The 18,565-nt window shown below is 43.4% G+C and overlaps 2 protein-coding genes and 1 pseudogene across 7 annotated transcripts in view; 1 reads left to right on the plus strand and 2 right to left on the minus strand.

The window, feature by feature from the left end:
• The window catches only part of LOC147028333 (tumor protein D54-like), a 58,340-nt gene extending 48,341 nt beyond the window's left edge, over positions 1-9,999 (minus strand). For 2 of the 4 annotated variants that reach the window (XR_015057519.1, XM_085878647.1), the window contains exons 1-2: positions 9,981-9,999; positions 826-896 (exon numbers count right to left, since the gene is read on the minus strand). Coding sequence is in view for 1 of the 4 variants with exons in the window: in XM_085878647.1 (XP_085734773.1) it covers positions 826-844 (19 nt within the window). In the remaining 3 variants the exon portion in view is untranslated. Of the gene's footprint in view, positions 1-825; positions 916-9,980 lie in introns of those variants that run through there. The other 2 variants (XR_015057518.1, XR_015057520.1) reach the window with 2 other exon arrangements.
• On the plus strand, positions 7,407-8,989 carry LOC147028334 (uncharacterized; annotated as a pseudogene).
• A 1,360-nt stretch (positions 10,000-11,359) lies between the features above and the next one.
• LOC147028335 (uncharacterized) overlaps positions 11,360-18,565 on the minus strand; it is a 56,494-nt gene continuing 49,288 nt past the window's right edge. For all 3 annotated transcript variants that reach the window (XM_085878642.1, XM_085878641.1, XM_085878640.1), the window contains one exon: positions 11,360-13,509. In XM_085878642.1, coding sequence (XP_085734768.1) covers positions 13,433-13,509 — 77 coding nt within the window. In that variant the 3' untranslated portion in view covers positions 11,360-13,432. The remainder of the gene's footprint in view (positions 13,510-18,565) is intronic.

Consider the following 18,565-nt stretch of genomic DNA (forward strand, 5'->3'; position numbering starts at 1 on the left):
GATGGGGAGGGGGAGGGGAACAGCGACAGGGATGGAGATGGGGAACAGCGACGGGGACGGCGGGCATGGGGGACAGGGAGAGAGAGGGATGTGGAAAGGAACAGCCACGGGTGGGGGGCTCGGGGTTGGTAGGGCACCGGCACAACTGGGTCACGGACTGCAGCACAATGGGGTCGGAGGGACGGGGTGGAGAGACTGGGTGGAGAGACTGGGTGAGGGGACTGGGTGAGGGGACTGGGTGAAGGGACTGGGTGAAGGGACTGGGTGAAGGGACTGGGTGAAGGGACGGGGTGGAGGGACGGGGTGGAGGGACGGGGTGGAGGGACGGGGTGGAGGGACGGGGTGGAGGGACGGGGTGGAGGGACTGGGTGAGGGGACTGGGTGAGGGGACTGGGTGAGGGGACTGGGTGAGGGGACTGGGTGAAGGGACTGGGTGAAGGGACTGGGTGAAGGGACGGGGTGAAGGGACGGGGTGAAGGGACGGGGTGAAGGGACGGGGTGAGGGACTGGGTGAGGGACTGGGTGAGGGACTGGGTGAGGGACTGGGTGAGGGACTGGGTGAGGGACGGGTGAAGGGACGGGTGAAGGGACGGGGTGAAGGGACGGGGTGAAGGGACGGGGTGAAGGGACGGGGTGAAGGGACGGGGTGAAGGGACGGGGTGAAGGGACGGGGTGAAGGGACGGGGTGAAGGGACGGGGTGAGGGACTGGGTGAGGGACTGGGTGAGGGACTGGGTGAGGGACTGGGTGAGGGACTGGGTGAGGGACTGGGTGAGGGACTGGGTGAGGGACTGGGTGAGGTAAAGAACTCCTTTGCATCACTCACGCTTCCCACTCGCCTCCATACTCAAGCCGCGCCCAAACAACTCTCGAACCGGATGTCGTTATTTGGAATTGCTGTCACACGACCAAACACAAACAATTAAATATAAACTAATTTCCCGAACAGACACAGATAACTACTCGATAAAAATTTATCCACATGCCTCACTTTATTAATACCTCGTCAGCCGTTTAACTAAAACTAAATTATATAATTATTCATTTGCGTGGCATCATGTACTAAGTGTTAAAACAACAACAACAACAACAACAACAACAACAACAACGACGACGACGTCGACGACGACGACGACGACAACGACGACGACAACGACAACGACAACGACAACGACAACGACAACGACAACGACAACGACGACAACGACGACAACGACGACGAAAAACAACAACAACAAAACAACAACAACAACAACAACAACCACCACAACAACCGCCGCCACATGATCGACACCGCATGGAGTTTGATGTATATACTTTTTACATCCTTTATTATTTTACACCGCCATGGTCGTTGAAGAGGCTTGCTCTCGAAATCTAATAAAATAATCTACCGAAGCCATCACTGCTGAATGACAATACATCGGGTAATCAAGGCAATGCAAACGGAATGAAGTAAATTTCAGCATGAAGAAAATTTCACGAGCGTCACTGATGTTTAAACCCTTCATTTTCACGTAAAGCATTTTAAATCACGTGGTCAATCGAAATTGATGACGTAACCATCTTCATAATGTTTGCGGAATTAAAGAAATATATTATTAAAGCACCTCGAGTTTATGATTGCTTTTTATATAAATATCAACATGGATCGTCCCAAACGAACCCTTCTTTTTCACTTTGTGGAATGTACATCATGCTTATGAAAAGTTTCTTTCTTGAAAAAAATTAATTTTTGAAACAATGCTGTGACGTTGCTGCTGTGACGTTGCTGCTGTGACATTGCTGCTGTGACATTGTGACGTCACAATGCTGTGACGTTGTACGCCTGGTGTTTGAGGCAATCACGTGCTTGATGACAGCCAATCAGACATTCTCACTCGAGTTCCCTGTTGTCAAGGCGATTCACACGGCGCCTGAAAGGGCGAACACCGTCAGGTCCTGGTGCCTTATCAGGGTCAAATAACCGAAGTTGCTGCTCTACATCAGTCACCGAGAACAGGACCCGAGTCAGACTCGCCTCCGGTGGGTTTTGGCGGATGAACTCCGGGAGAGGCCTTGGTTTCTCCCGCGTAAATACTTTCAAGCAATGGTCGGGGAGGCATTGCACTTTCTGTAGGTCTGCTGTCCAGATTGTGTTATCCACTCAAAGTGGGGTATACATTATAGCAGGAACAATTTATAATTTAACTGGTGCAGGAAATCCAGACATGCCAATAAGTACGATTGAGGACGAGGAGGAAATATGAGGAGGAGGCAAAAAAGGGGAGCGGTTTCTGCGATCGCGATGACTCTCACAGCACATGCCTTCATCAAGTGAGCAACGTGAAATTGAAAGGGGTTCCGATTGCAGGGGTTCCGATTTCCCTCCATGATTTTCCGCGCAACAAGAATAACAAAAATTCCACCACTCCAACGAAGTGATCCTCGTCGGCTTTGTTTGGAGCTCCGTGATTGGCTAATCCGACCAGTGGTCGTCCCTCGTCTATGGGCGTGGCGTAAAGTTGCCACCATTTTTACAGCTGCCGTTCACGTATAATGAATGCCGCCATTTTTCCACCTTCGCTCCGAGATCAAATGCAGGGAAATTGGTTTTAGCCACCACTCACATCAATGCTGTGTCAGCAAATTGGTTTTAGCCACCACTCACATCAACATGATGCCAGCAAATTGGTGGGAAAATACCAGCATTGGTTTTAGCCACCATTCACATCAACGCTGTGTCAGGAAATTGGTGGGGAAATTCGGGCATTGTTTTTAGCCACCACTCACATTAAAACTATACCAGCAAATTGTTGTGAAAATACCAGCATTGGTTTTAGCCACCATTCACATCAATGCTGCGTCAGCAAATTGGTTTTAGCCACCACTCACATCAAAGTGATGCCAGCAAATTGGTGTGAAAATACCGGCATTGGTTTTAGCCACCACTCACATTAAAACTATACCAGCAAATTGGTGTGAAAATACCGGCATTGGTTTTAGCCACCACTCACATTAAAACTATACCAGCAAATTGGTGTGAAAATACCGGCATTGGTTTTAGCCACCACTCATTAAAACTATACCAGCAAATTGGTGTGAAAATACCGACATTGGTTTTAGCCACCACTCACATTAAAACTATACCAGCAAATTGGTGTGAAAATACCGGCATTGGTTTTACCTACCATTCACATCAACGTGATACCAGCAAATTGGTGTGAAAATACCGGCATTGGTTTTAGCCACCACTCACATTAAACTTTGCCAGCAAATTGGTGTGAAAATACCGGCATTGGTTTTACCTACCATTCACAACAACGTGATGCCAGCAAATTGGTGTGAAAATACCGGCATTGGTTTTAGCCACCACTCACATTAAAACTATACCAGCAAATTGGTGTGAAAATACCGGCATTGGTTTTAGCCACCACTCACATTAAAACTTTGCCAGCAAATTGGTGTGAAAATACCGGCATTGGTTTTACCTACCATTCACATCAACGTGATGCCAGCAAATTGGTGTGAAAATACCGGCATTGGTTTTAGCCACCACTCACATTAAAACTATACCAGCAAATTGGTGTGAAAATACCGGCATTGGTTTTAGCCACCACTCACATTAAAACTATACCAGCAAATTGGCGTGAAAATTACCGGCATTGGTTTTAGCCACCACTCACATTAAAACTATACCAGCAAATTGGTGTGAAAATACCGGCATTGGTTTTAGCCACCACTCACATTAAAACTTTGCCAGCAAATTGGTGTGAAAATACCGGCATTGGTTTTAGCCACCACTCACATTAAAACTTTGCCAGCAAATTGGTGTGAAAATACCGGCATTGGTTTTACCTACCATTCACATCAACGTGATGCCAGCAAATTGGTGTGAAAATACCGGCATTGGTTTTAGCCACCACTCACATTAAAACTATACCAGCAAATTGGTGTGAAAATACCGGCATTGGTTTTAGCCACCACTCACATTAAAACTTTGCCAGCAAATTGGTGTGAAAATACCGGCATTGGTTTTACCTACCATTCACATCAACGTGATGCCAGCAAATTGGTGTGAAAATACCGGCATTGGTTTTAGCCACCACTCACATTAAAACTATACCAGCAAATTGGTGTGAAAATACCGGCATTGGTTTAAGCCACCACTCACATTAAAACTATACCAGCAAATTGGTGTGAAAATACCGGCATTGGTTTTAGCCACCACTCACATTAAAACTATACCAGCAAATTGGTGTGAAAATACCGGCATTGGTTTTAGCCACCACTCACATTAAAACTTTGCCAGCAAATTGGTGTGAAAATACCGGCATTGGTTTTAGCCACCATTCACATCAACGTGATGCCAGCAAATTGGTGTGAAAATACCGGCATTGGTTTTAGCCACCACTCACATTAAAACTATACCAGCAAATTGGTGTGAAAGTACCGGCATTTTGTTGGAAGCTTGTGAATGGGGGATATAAAGAGTCGAGCATTGTACATGTCGGACTTCCCAGAAAGGAGAAAATCAAGAAATTTGACACGGAGTCGTTGGGGCCAGGAGGGTAGCGACACCAAGCATAGAGGGGTTTCATTACCCATGATGCAGTGTTTGGGCACCATATTCGTTGGCAAGGTAAACAAACGCTAAAAGGTAAACAAGACCTTCAAAAAAGTCGAATAACTCTTGTAACCTTCCATTGGACTGTCGCAGCAAGTCAGAATAACGAGATAAACGTGCTAGATTATCGATACTGATGCTGTCGTTGCCAGGGACGTTATAGTACAGGCATTATATGACATGACCTCACACAAATTGCAACAGAAACTCTTTCAACTGGTTTATTCTGATAAATATGTCCTGTATAACATATCAAAAGTCCTAAGGAATCCAAGTGGTGGAACCTATTGAAAAGTACTGAAATGAGTGATGGCATTTTTCTCCATTGCCACCCATGTTAAAATAATGGATTTTTGCATGTCTGCTTGTCTGATGTCCACACAAAGGGTTCAGTACTATCCACAATCTACCAGAAATCTTGTTTTACATGAGACATAATATTGGGTGCAGTACAGTGCATGTTCACAAGGAAATTCACAACAAATTGAAGAGATTCTCATTGTAAAAACGGTCAAGTTGAAAGTTGAAAAATGTGCAATCAGTGAAATTCATGTGTGGTTATTTGGCACAGTTACTGTACTTTAAAAATGAATACTCATGTTTTTTTTTTACATTATTGCAGTGCCATCACATCCTGAACAATGAGTGGCCCTCCAAGATGTGCCATTTGTCAGGACCCTGCAGAGTGGGGTGGACAGCCACTAACCACACTTAAGGCCCTGTCACACCTTGACGATTTAGCCAGCTTATGCCTGACGTATGAAAAATTTGGCTAAAACGCTGACACACGTCGAATACGTCATGGGTAAGTTAGTATACGTTAAGAGCACACTGGCATACGTCGTAGTATGCTGGCATACGTCGTAGTACGCTGGCATACGTCATAGTACGCTGGCATACGTCGTAGTACGCTGGCATTCGTCGTAGTACACCGAGCTGTTGGACAAATTTTCCATGCTTGAAATTTTTCGACGTATGCCAGCGTATGACTCACACGTTCCGCATAACGCTGGCCATAAGTTGTAGGCACGTTATGCGATCGTTGACACACATCGACACACGTTACTTGTAAGTTACTCATAAGTCTAAACACGTCGAGGTAATGTTTAGCGTACCTGAAACTTATTTCTAACCTATGAGTAACGTGTTGTAGGCACGTTACGTGATCGTTGACACACGTCGACACACGTTACTTGTACGGCACTCATAAGTCGAAACACGTCAAGGTAATGGTTAGCGTCAGTGTTCCAGACTCCCTAGTTCTTTTTTCTTTTCTTCGGTATGACGATGATGTTGACACATCGATTTATAGTGCGGTTATAATATAATATAATTAATAGGCTGCCGCTCAACAATTTAAATCATAACTGCACTATAAATCGAAGTGTCGACATCACCGTCAAGCCGAAGAAAAGAAAAAAAAACCAGGGAGTCTGGAACATTGACGCTAACCATTACCTTGACGTGTTTCAACTTATGAGTAACGTACAAGTAACGTGTGTCGACGTGTGTGAACGATCGCGTAACGTGCCTACAACTTATGGCCAGCGTATGCGGAACGTGTGTCATACGCCGAGTACGTCAATAAATTTTCAACATGCTGAAAATTTCTCGATGTACTCTGCATATGACGACGTATGCCAGCGTACTACGACATATGCCAGCGTACTACAATGTATGCCAGCGTACTATGACGTATGCTAGCGTGCTCTTAACATATACAAAACTTACCCATAACTTATTCAACGTGTGCCAGCTTGGTTCGGCAAAATTTTCATACGTCGGCATACGCTGGCTAAAACGTCAAGGTGTGACAGCGGCTTCACACTTCGATGTCTCGTGCGATTATGATTTGAATCGTCGAGCCGCAGCCTATGAATAGCCTACGGCACGTGATTGTCGGCGATACACTGCCGCGCGCGATGCGTAAGTTAGACTATCGTTGGGCATAGGTTGTGAACGCCGACAACACGCTCAGCATTCGTTGGTATAAGTTATCTATATGTGATTGAAACATTCTGTGTACGTTACTAATACGTTATGCATACGTCCAACACGTTATTATACGCCCAAAAATAAAAAAAACCATCAATAGTTCAGCATCCGCCAGTGTTTTACATACATTTTGAGACCTTTCCATACGCTGGCAAAAACGTCAAGGTGTGACAGCCCCTTTACCGAAAAGGGGAGTGACACCATCAACCGAGCAAGTAAATCCAAAAATGATGACATTCATACATCACCTGGGGAACTGGTTCATCAAGTCTGCCGCAAGAAATATACCAGCCAACAACAAATAGCGAAAGCACGAAAGAAGAAAGGACAAGAGCAAGTCGACAGGCATGTGCGACTACGCTCAGCTGATGAGAAGGAGTTCCATTATGACAGAGACTGTCTGTTCTGTGGGAGGTCAGTGCATGTTGGGACCAAGAGGAAGAGTTCTGATTGGACTGTATTGCCAGTGAGGACATTTGAGTTCAAGGATACGCTCTTGAAATCTTGCAGTGAAAGAGGAGATGCCTGGGCAGTCATAGTGAAAGCTCGTGTGTTGCATGTGCATGACCTGCATGCTGCAGATGCAGTGTATCACCAAGTGTGCAGCGTAAATTTCCGTACCAAGAAGCAAATGCCAGCAGCTCATCAGACCAGCGAAACTGAGGGAAAGAAAACAAAACTGGGTCGGCCACAAGACGAAGAAAGATTTAATGCCTTTCTGGAAGTTGCGAACGCCAGTACGAGCAGATGCCATCTGGGCCGTCCTCACACCTGACCTTCCAGGGATCACAGGCCAGGTTCAGTAGGTGCTGGATGGTGGAGCACTTGTTCAGTGCATCCCATGGACACGTGGATCCACATACAATAACATCTGCAGGTTGTACACCGAGTATGTCACAAGAAAGTATGGGGAGGCAATTGTAGTTTTCGATGCTTATGAGGGTACATCCACCAAGGACATGACACACTTGAGACGAGCAGGTAGGAGGACTGGAGCAACCGTGACTTTTGATGAGGGCATGCCTGTTACAGTGAGGAAAGACGAGTTCTTCGCAAACAACACAAACAAGCAACAGTTCATCTTCATGCTCAGTGGCCAACTGCAGAAGAAGAACTGTCAGACGTATCATGCTTCAGGTGATGCTGATCTCCTCATAGTGCAGAAAGCAGTGGAGTCTTCAACCACAACAAACACTGTGCTCATCGGTGATGATACAGATCTGCTCATGCCCCTTATCTACCACACCAAGCTCGAGTCACATGACCTCTTCTTCCAACCTGAGCCAAAGAAGAGCACAAAGAACCCACGTGTCTGGAACATCAAGGCTCTCAAGCAGCAACTGGGTCCCAGTGTGTGCACTCACATTCTCTTCATCCACGCGATCCTTAGGTGTGATACTACATCCCGCCTGTATGGCATTGGTAAAGGAGCCGCCCTCAAGAAATTCACAACCAGTGATGACTTCCGTGAGCAAGCTACAGTGTTTGACACACCGTCAGCTTCCACAGCAGATGTTGTGACAGCAGGAGAGAATGCTTTGGTCTGCCTGAACAATGGTAAGCCTGGGGAGGGACTCAACTCACTATGACACAAGCACTTTTGTGAGAAGGTGGCTACTAGAACTTCTTATATACAGCCACAGAGCCTACCACCTACCTCTGCAGCAGCAAAGTACCACAGTCTCTGCGTGTACGACCAGGTGCAGCAGTGGAAGGGAACCATGGATGAACTCCTGCCGCCAGACTGGGGATGGAAAGAAAGTGATAAAGGGAGGGGGGGCTCATCCCTGTCCAAACTGACTTACCACCAGCTCCCCAGGAACTCCTGCAGGTCATCAGATGCAGCTGCAAGACAGATTGCCGCAGCCTAAGGTGCACATGCAAGAAGCACGACATTGAGTGCTCTGTTGCATGTAGCAACTGCAAAGGATCAGGGTGTGCAAATTCATTTCAGACTGAATGTGATGACGATGACGATGATGAAACCAGTGGTTGAGTAACCAGACAACCTAAAAGATTATGTTGCCTTATATAGTATAATATTAGTGCTGTTACTTTAAAATAATGTCTTCAGAAGCACATGACTTTTTATCGTGACACATTATTAGTTGTGTTGAACATCAGTGCATGCACTATTAAAGTATATATATATGCCAAGCCATAATAAATGGATTTAAATCATTTAGAGGTCTTACCTGAAGGCACGGGTCATCTCAATATTAAAACCAGACCATCTTCCTATGGAAATATGTATTTAGTATAACATATATAGTTAGAGCATTGCTAAATATCCCATTATAAAGTAGCAAAAAGTGGTACCAGAGTACGGTTAAGAAACATTTTGGGAAAAAAATAAAAATATATTATAAATAATTTTAATAACTTTAATTTATATTAAAAAAAAACATTTCCACCACTTGTCTTCATTAGGACTTTTTATATGTTATAGAGGACACATTTATGAGTAATGAACAGTTATCAGATTTTCTGTTGCAATTTGTGTGAGGTGCAGTCCTTACTTGTCATATAATGCCTGGACAATTAGCCACCTCTATGGGATAGCTCTGAAAACCCTCCATCACAGGTGATTGACATCAAATGGTCTTCATTCGTTGGTAGCACATGACTGCAGGGTAGCATTGTCTGTTGGAGCAGCTGTGCCGCTGATGTGATGCCCTCTGCTGGTTAACGCAGGAATTTTGAATTTTGCCAGGGTGCCGGCAATGGCTCACCTACTCTTCGCGAAGGACACCATAGGATCTTTAACGTCCGCCAACGAATGCTGGCAGACGGAACGCCAGTTTAACGTCCATCCGATGAACGGCGCACACATTGATGAAACACCACGATGACAGTTTATTGCTGAGTTTGGACGCAGACTAGAAGCCGAGTGTGCAAACTTCTAGACAAACCTGTCAGCCCAGCACATAACTGGGTAGCATTATCTTCTGGGCGTGCAGTTGTGCTGCTGATGTAGTGCCCCCTGTAGGTTTAGTTAGAACAGGAATTTGGGATTTGTTCAGGCTGCCGGCAATAAGTCACCGATTGTTCATTGAAGGATACCGTGGGATCTTTAATTGCCACCAACTCATATTTGCAGGCGGGTCGCCCAATTCAAGGTCCCTCTGAAGAATGGTACACACATCGCAACCTCACCCTGCTTACAAACACCATGGTGACAGTTTACAGCTGGGTCGAGATTCGAACCCAGACGGAAGTGTTCATACCTCTGAGCTATCCTACCAAACCCATAAAAATGATCCTTTCAATCACACAATACACCAGACAATGTGGGAAAAAGATCAGTCAATGTGCATCATCTGAAAAATAACGAAAATGAATTTTCTCAACAAAACGTACACTCGTGCAGGTATACTAACCACGGTGATTAAGAAGTTGAAGTCACATTTCTGGCATGAAATGTCTTGCTTTGGAGAAGGGTGGCACCCAAAAAATGTTGTCTTCCACTTGCTATTGGCGAACCTATAATTCTGTGATACAGATGAAGATCAATTTTTTGTTCCATGTACAAAATGTTAACTCCAGCATTGTGATGGAGATGCAATTCAGTGCTGAGAACACAAGACAAGGGAATCCTCTCTCGTGTCAAATCCGACGAGTTCTGCTCCGAATGCCAGCTTCACATGTTTGCTCATGGTGCCACTGCTCACTGCTGGATTCGCACGGACAGTGAACAGTCTCTATTTCTCTCGCTGCCATTTTGTGAACAGGTTTCCGATATTTTTCAAAGTTTGGTGCACAATATCAAATCACCGGAACTGGGTCAAAAATGGAAACCGTTCCACGTCGAGGTACTCAGTAGGGAAAGGCAAACATATCAGGGGCCATTGACACGAGGTTAGCTTTACTCACGCAGGCCTTTTGGCTCAGAAATAGTGTCCAGTGGGAATTGGATCAAACAAAGTCATCCGAGTGTTTTTACCTGCGACATGTCGCAGGTCTACAAGAGCTCCACATTGCTGTTGCTGGAGTTCTTGTTGGGGGTCGATTTTTGAAATGTGCACCCATTGGTAGGACAGCTGCCAGACCACACCCACATGTCGTTTGACTCCACCCACCATGACACCAAGACGAAATGTTATGGCCGCCATCTTGGTTTTCTGGTGACCCCAATACACCAGGCCTGAAGCCTCTGCTGACGACACACTGCTCAGGTTTGTGTTTTTTTGTGTCGCAGGTTATGACCACAGTGTGTCATTTCTCACTTGTTACTACCTGCAAACAAGCATTTGTTGAAAAGAACTGCACAAAAGAGGTGGCTGGAATTTGAAAGAATGAAAAGGTGTCAGTGGCCACAGCGCCTGCTGAAGGTCTCCTGCGACTACTTCAATGGCCCCGATTGTCCCCACATTCTCGTGTAGTCGACCGGGGAATGGTTTTGCCTTAATAATTTCATGAGCCAGTCGGTCAGCTTAATGTTCACCTGAAGGTGTCACGAATCTGGAATTTTGTTTTGCTTGGGTGCTGGACGTAACTCGCCTACTCCACTGAAAGGGCACCGAGATCTGCAACGTCCATCAACTAATGGTGGCAGACGGGAAACCCGGGTCTACATCCATCCAAAGGACGGCACACACTTCGATGTATCACCATGTACAACAGTCTTGATTTGTAGGCACACAACCATCTAACGCGCATCCCTCCCCATCGGCTCAACACCACAGCCCACCCCATACATATTCGTGCTGAATAGCCTCCTGTAAATTTCTCTCCATTCTAATGAATTTGTATTCATGAATAGAGCCAGAGAAAATATTTTTTATTATTGGGACATTACAAAGTGCTCAGGATTGAATACCAGATGAAAGCATTCATAAAGAAGAGCACACTACTTCTGTTTTGGCCATTAAGAACTAAAGTCCACAGATGTTTGCGAACAAAATGGTATTCAGAATGTAAGAGCGAAATGCCAAACTGCCGCCACGCTCCATGACATCAGGACACAAATACAGACAAAGTAACATTACGTCAGCAGTGGACACAGGCCAGAACCGCCAAATATCAAAGGTCAACAATAAAATTAAAGATTGTCAATTATTTTACTGCAAAGGCACAACTTACGTTTGTTCCCGCCCCTAACATCTTACAAACACCTTTGCTTGCATTCTTTGCAAATGAGTTTTCATTGTTTTTTTGGATAACAACAATATGGCAGGAATGTGGATTTCTCACGAGGTTTTAGTTGTAATCTCAAAGACCACAAACTTTCAGGAGTGAAAAACATATGTTCGAGGGAGTGAATGAACAATGATGAGACGGAGAGAAAGAAGAAGAAAAAAAAAAATACACTTGCGAAGTTTTTTCAAAAAAAGTTTGGATTCAGCAATTTGTTGATAAACTGGCTTTGAAAACACTCAGAAACCCGATGAAAGTGGAGATTCCAAATGCCAACTGCGCTCAAAAACCAACAAAACATCTCGCTTGGTGAGGAGTTTCATGACGTAACCACGTAGCATTGGAAAATGTGGTTAAAGACACCAGTGACGGAATTCCCACGAACTGTGTATTGAAGTCTTTCCTTTTCCTCTGTCCTACAATGCGGTTTTCACAGTAACGAAGCTCCATTTCCGCTCCGCTTGAGTACCATCAGGTCACAGTACCTCGATCACGCCTTGACCACCCAATACATATCCATCCCTTGTAAATGTTGATCTCCTTACTTGCGCTCCCACGACCCGACCGGTAAACGTTAAATATCTTATAAGGTGTAAACAATACGGAGACAAGAAAACAGTCTGTCCTGATTGGAATGCTACTTCCACAGAGTTCACTTAGCTTTCACGGTATGCTCATAAAACGTAACCTTTTTGGAGATTTCCAAACACATCAAGTAAAATAATAGCCTGAAACTAACATTTTCAAACCAAGAAGCCTTTTGTGGGAATTTGTTTTCTAAAAGACTCTCAAGTTTGTTTGTTTTTTTTGATTAATTAATTGCAAATCAGAAATGCAACTTGATAAAATTAGTGCAAAGTGAGAAAACAGGTCTCGTCGACCGAAGAAAAGACCTTTCGACATGAACACAGCCAAAAGATACCACGAGAAAAACAACAGCTCTCAAAACAATTCCTGCTGTGCCGGATTGTTGGCAACACCTACAAATGTCTTGGACAAAGTGTTTGAAATGCCAGAGCAATGTTAACTGAAGCATCGTCCACCTTTCACCCCCAGTATCCTCGTGCGTTACCCTTGCAGGAACCAGTGGGATGGCTGCCCAAGGCAGGGCTGAGATGTTCTTCTATTTTCTTCAGAGTGTCTTCAAACCAAAGTAGTGTCAAAGGTCACGTAGTTTGTGTAGTTACAAGGAGTTTGTGTGCACAAAGGGAAGGCACCGGAGTTTGTTTTTTTTTGGCAAACTGAACATCAGCACAAATCCACATCAACATGTTTTCGCCAAACTTATAGAGATAAGCATGAAAGCTTGGCCTTCGGAGTCAGTTGTTGAACAAACAACATACCAGGTGTACGACTTGCATTCTTCGGTTGTGTTGGCAACTCCGGTATTACGTCACTACCTTCAAAATGCCTTGAGGGTGATGAACGAGATGAACAAGCCCTGGTGGATTTACAGCCATGTTGTGGCTTGTCAAAACTATGTAGTTGAATTAGTGCTACAATGGAAGTATAAATATAAAATTTAAATATTAATGCTCGTTTGTCATCACAGCATGAACACTCGAGACGAGATTCGATAAATAAGGAAGGAGTGCTAATGTGTGCAAGTCTTCCTTGTGCATCTCTGAGCTCAGCAGTTCACTCATTCGCTCGCCAAGCTATAAAAGCCATCGTCGGGCCTCCTTCGAAGTGCTGCTCACACGTACATCTCCCTTGGTCTGTGATCGTGGTGGCGAATCCCATATACAAGGTATAACGGACCTGCGATTATCCCTGCAATGACAAGGTGGGCAGAAGGAGGAAACTGGGTTTTAAGTCAATCTTAATTCATTCACTCAGGCTAATCAAATATTCGATTAGAGCTCCTGGCTCTCCATGAAGTGGATAATCGGTTCTCACAAATATACACAGGTAAACCACATGGAGGCAAATACTTTATCCCATCCAGCCTGTCATCACCACCAACCCTTCATAACTTAGGATGGGGTGCTCGTTACGCTCACCTCACCACACAATGCTACAGTGGGACAAACACCACCACATTATAAACAAGCTCAAATGAGCTAAGACCCTCGTCCTCTTAATGATGACGTCATAAAAACGAATATGACGTCATTGTGATGTATCAGGTTTACGATAAATTATCTGTGCTAATGCCCGGCTTGATTCCCGCAAACAAAATTCAAACAGCTTGCCTAGTTTCGGAGATAATGGTATAGGCGATTTCCATTAGCGACGATATTATGACGTCAACTTTTTTTCTAGGAAGAATTTCCAAAATCGGAGATGGTTACTGCCTGCACGTGGGCTTTCTGCAAATACATGGCAAGTTTCACGAAGATCCGATGAAAACTCTGGGTTGTGAAACAAAAAATGTCAAAAAATGGGAATGACGTCATAAAAATTGATATGACGTCATAGTGATGTATCATATGTGCGGTACTTCATCTCTGCTAATGCCCTGTTCGATTCCCGCAAACAGAATTCAAAAAGCTTGCCTAGTTTTGGAGATAATTTTTTAGGCGATTTCCATGAGCGGAGATATTTTGACGTCATAACTTTTTTTTTCTGGGAGAATTTTCAAAATTGGAGATGGTAACTGTCTGCGCAGGGTATTTTTACATGTATATGCCAAGTTTCAGGAATTTCGATGAAAACTGAAGGCTGTGAAACAAAAAAGTCCACAAGAAGAAGATGAAGAACAACAACGTGAGTAAGATTAGAGATCCTCCACAAGGATCCAAAAACACCGAACCACCACGTTATTAAAAACACCGAACCACCACATTATTAAAAACACCGAACCACCACGTTATTAAAAACACCGAACCACCACGTTATTAAAAACACCTTACCACCACATTATTAAAAACACCTTACCACCACGTTATTAAAAACACCTTACCACCACGTTATTAAAAACACCTTACCACCACGTTATTAAAAACACCAAACCACCACGTTATTAAAAACACCGAACCACCACATTATTAAAAACACCGAACCACCACGTTATTTAAAACACTGAACCACGTTATTAAAAACACCGAACCACCACGTTATTAAAAACACCGAACCACCATGTATTAAAAACAGTTCACCACCACGTTATTAAAAACACCAAACCACCACGTTATTAAAAACACCGAACCACCACGTTATTAAAAACACCTTACCACCACGTTATTAAAAACACCTTACCACGACGTTATTAAAAAACCAAACCACCACGTTATTAAAAACACCGAACCACCACATTATTAAAAACACCGAACCACCACGTTATTTAAAACACTGAACCACGTTATTAAAAACACCGAACCACCAAGTATTAAAAACAGCTCACCACCACGTTATTAAAAATACCAAACCACCACGTTATTAAAAACACCGAACCACCACATTATTAAAAACACCAAACCACCACGTTATTTAAAACACTGAACCACGTTATTAAAAACACCGAACCACCACGTTATTAAAAACACCGAACCACCACGTTATTAAAAACACCGAACCACCACTTTATTAAAAACACCGAACCACCACGTTATTAAAAACACCGAACCACCACGTTATTAAAAACACCGAACTACCACGTTATTAAAAACACTTCACCACCACGTTATTAAAAACACTTCACCACCACGTTATTAAAAACACCGAACCATCACGTTATTAAAAACACCGAACCACCACGTTATTAAAAACATCGAACCACCACGTTATTAAAAACACCGAACCACCACGTTATTAAAAACACCGAACCACCACGTTATTAAAAACACCGAACCACCACGTTATTAAAAACACCTTACCACCACGTTATTAAAAACACCTTACCACCACGTTATTAAAAACACCTTACCACCACGTTATTAAAAACACCGAACCACCACGTTATTAAAAACACCGAACCACCACGTTATTAAAAACACTGAACCACCACGTTATTAAAAACACCGAACCACCACGTTATTAAAACCTCACCACATTATTAAAAACACCGAACCACCATGTTATTAAAAACACCTTACCACCACGTTATTAAAAACACTGAACCACCACGTTATTAAAAACACCGAACCACCATGTTATTAAAAACACCGAACCACCACATTATTAAAAACACCGAACCACCACGTTATTAAAAACACCTTACCACCACGTTATTAAAACCTCACCACATTATTAAAAACACCGAACCACCATGTTATTAAAAACACCGAACCACCATGTTATTAAAAACACCGAACCACCACATTATTAAAAACACCTTACCACCACGTTATTAAAACCTCACCACATTATTAAAACTTCACCATGTTATTAAAAACACCGAACCAACACATTATTTGAACCTCACAACCGCATAACAGCCACATTATTAAAAACACCTCACCTCCACATAACCACCACGTTATTAAAAAACACCTCACCACCACATTATTAAAAACACCGAACCACCATGTTATTAAAAACACCGAACCACCATGTTATTAAAAACACCTTACCACCACGTTATTAAAACCTCACCACATTATTAAAAACACCGAACCACCACGTTATTAAAAACACCGAACCACCATGTTATTATAAACACCGAACCACCACGTTATTAAAAACACCGAACCACCACGTTATTAAAACCTCACCACATTATTAAAACTTCACCATGTTATTAAAAACACCTAACCAACACATTATTTGAACCTCACAACCGCATAACAGCCACATTATTAAAAACACCTCACCTCCACATAACCACCACGTTATTAAAAACACCTCACCACCACATTATTAACCAGAGAGTTGGTGTCAAAGCCACCCAATGCTCGCCTGTTTATACATTTATCGTTTTTAAAAGACGAGTCTAATAATATTTTTTATAAAGCATTGCAGTGAAGTCTGATCCAAATAATTTTAAAGCAACATATGTATTTGTATATTGTAATCAGTAAAAAAATAGTGTGGTAGATAAAAACATTAGAAAGGAAATAACTTGCACCAAAAACTTTAACATTTTCACGCTCACGCCGGGGGTATCGCTATAGCTCTCTGTTCGTCGAACAGGCGAGCTAAAAAACGCCTCACCACCATATTATTTAAACCTCACAACCACGTAACATCCACATTATTAAAAACACCTAACCACCACATTATTTAAACCTCAACCACGTAACAGCCACATTATCAAAAACACCTCACCGCCATGTAACCAACATGTTATTAAAAATAACTAACCACCACATTATTTAAACTTCAACCACGTAACAGCCACGTTATTAAAAACACCTCGCAACCACGTCATTAAAAATACCTAACCACCCATTATTAAAAACACCTCTGCACCACATTATTAAAATACCTAATCACCACATTATTTAAACACCACCACGTAACCAGCATGTTATTAAAAACACGTAATCCCCAAGTAATTCAAAACAACTCCCGCTGTGCAATTCAAAACACCTCACCATGCATCGCGATAGAGACAGGCTGAGGATAAGTCCGTGAATTGCCGTGTTGTCATGACTTACAGTCTTATACCAAGCAAAATTCAAACATGTATTTTGCAAATATATTTGTAATATTCGTGATAACACATTTTTATAAGCAAATGAAGTTGAAGATTTAACTTTAAAAAAAAGTTTTATTTTTGAATTTCAAAAAACAATTATTTTTTCAAAAAATTTCAAACAAAATATGCTTCGGACATACACACGGGAGAGGTAGGTGCACCCCGGAAGTTTGGTATGATTTCACAAAAGTTTGAGAGAGTAGTTCAGTGACAACACAGGACAGGACAGACGCCGCACAGATAAATATTGTCACGGTGCTGGCAGTTAACGTTAACTCCCCCGACCCAAATTGTGGTGACGGGCAGTTTACACCACCAGCCCGGATAGCCAAGCGGTTCTTCCTTAATGGGAGGCGGAGATGTTGATCCTCAGAGATTGAAATACGCGTGCGAGGGGTGGGGTGCAACACTGGCGGAACGACAGAGGCACAGATGGACCAACAGTACAAGGGGGTTTTATACACGAACCCCACGACAATTACATGGACACAGCAACTTAAAATAATTGCAGAATTTAATGAAAATAGACAAATATTTACAAGGGACAATAGTTCAAAAGGTAATGATAATAACATGAAGTAAATAAATCCTAAAGTCGAGGCACCTCTACACACAGACTTAAAATGCAGACAAGGGGAAACAAAATAAAAGCAAATCCTTCCTTTATTCTGGCACTTGGCTTGGTCCAGAGATGGTCTTTGTGGAACTTGGGATCCAGGTGTTTCATCCTACATGTGCAGACGTGCCCCCCCAAAAAGTGGCGCCAAGCAGCTCTCTCACAGCAGGAACGTTCATGCGGCAATTCATGAGCGGTATTAAACACCAAGGCTCAGAGACCCTATGCAGCTTCTTCTCACGAGCTAATATGTCGATCGTTCCTCTCTTAAACCCGGTCTGTTCACAACGATCGCTCACATGACAAGACGATTTCTGAGGCCCGTGATCATGCCATGAGGCACGCTCTGCTCTCCTTCCCTCCTAAGAAATGTACACACTTCACGACTCAGCCAAACAGTCAATAGCTAGCGTCTTGCTCAGTACGTGAGACAATTTGACTCAGCATGAATACAAGAATTATGCCATCTTCTTCATGTGTCGAAGAAAAGCCAGCCGTAAAGCCCTGTTCTTCCAGGCCATCTCTGAGCTACGTTCTCTCAATCGCGTGCATCCCTCACTCCGCACTCGTCCGTTCCTCCTGATCTCTCGTCCAACAAGGCCAACCTCATCGCTCCCCTATCTCTCCTTACA

Source organism: Eptatretus burgeri, chromosome 4 (genome assembly GCF_056783735.1).
Source record: "Eptatretus burgeri isolate ZD-2024b chromosome 4, Ebu_testis_v1, whole genome shotgun sequence".
Classification (NCBI taxonomy): Eukaryota; Metazoa; Chordata; class Myxini; order Myxiniformes; family Myxinidae; genus Eptatretus; species Eptatretus burgeri.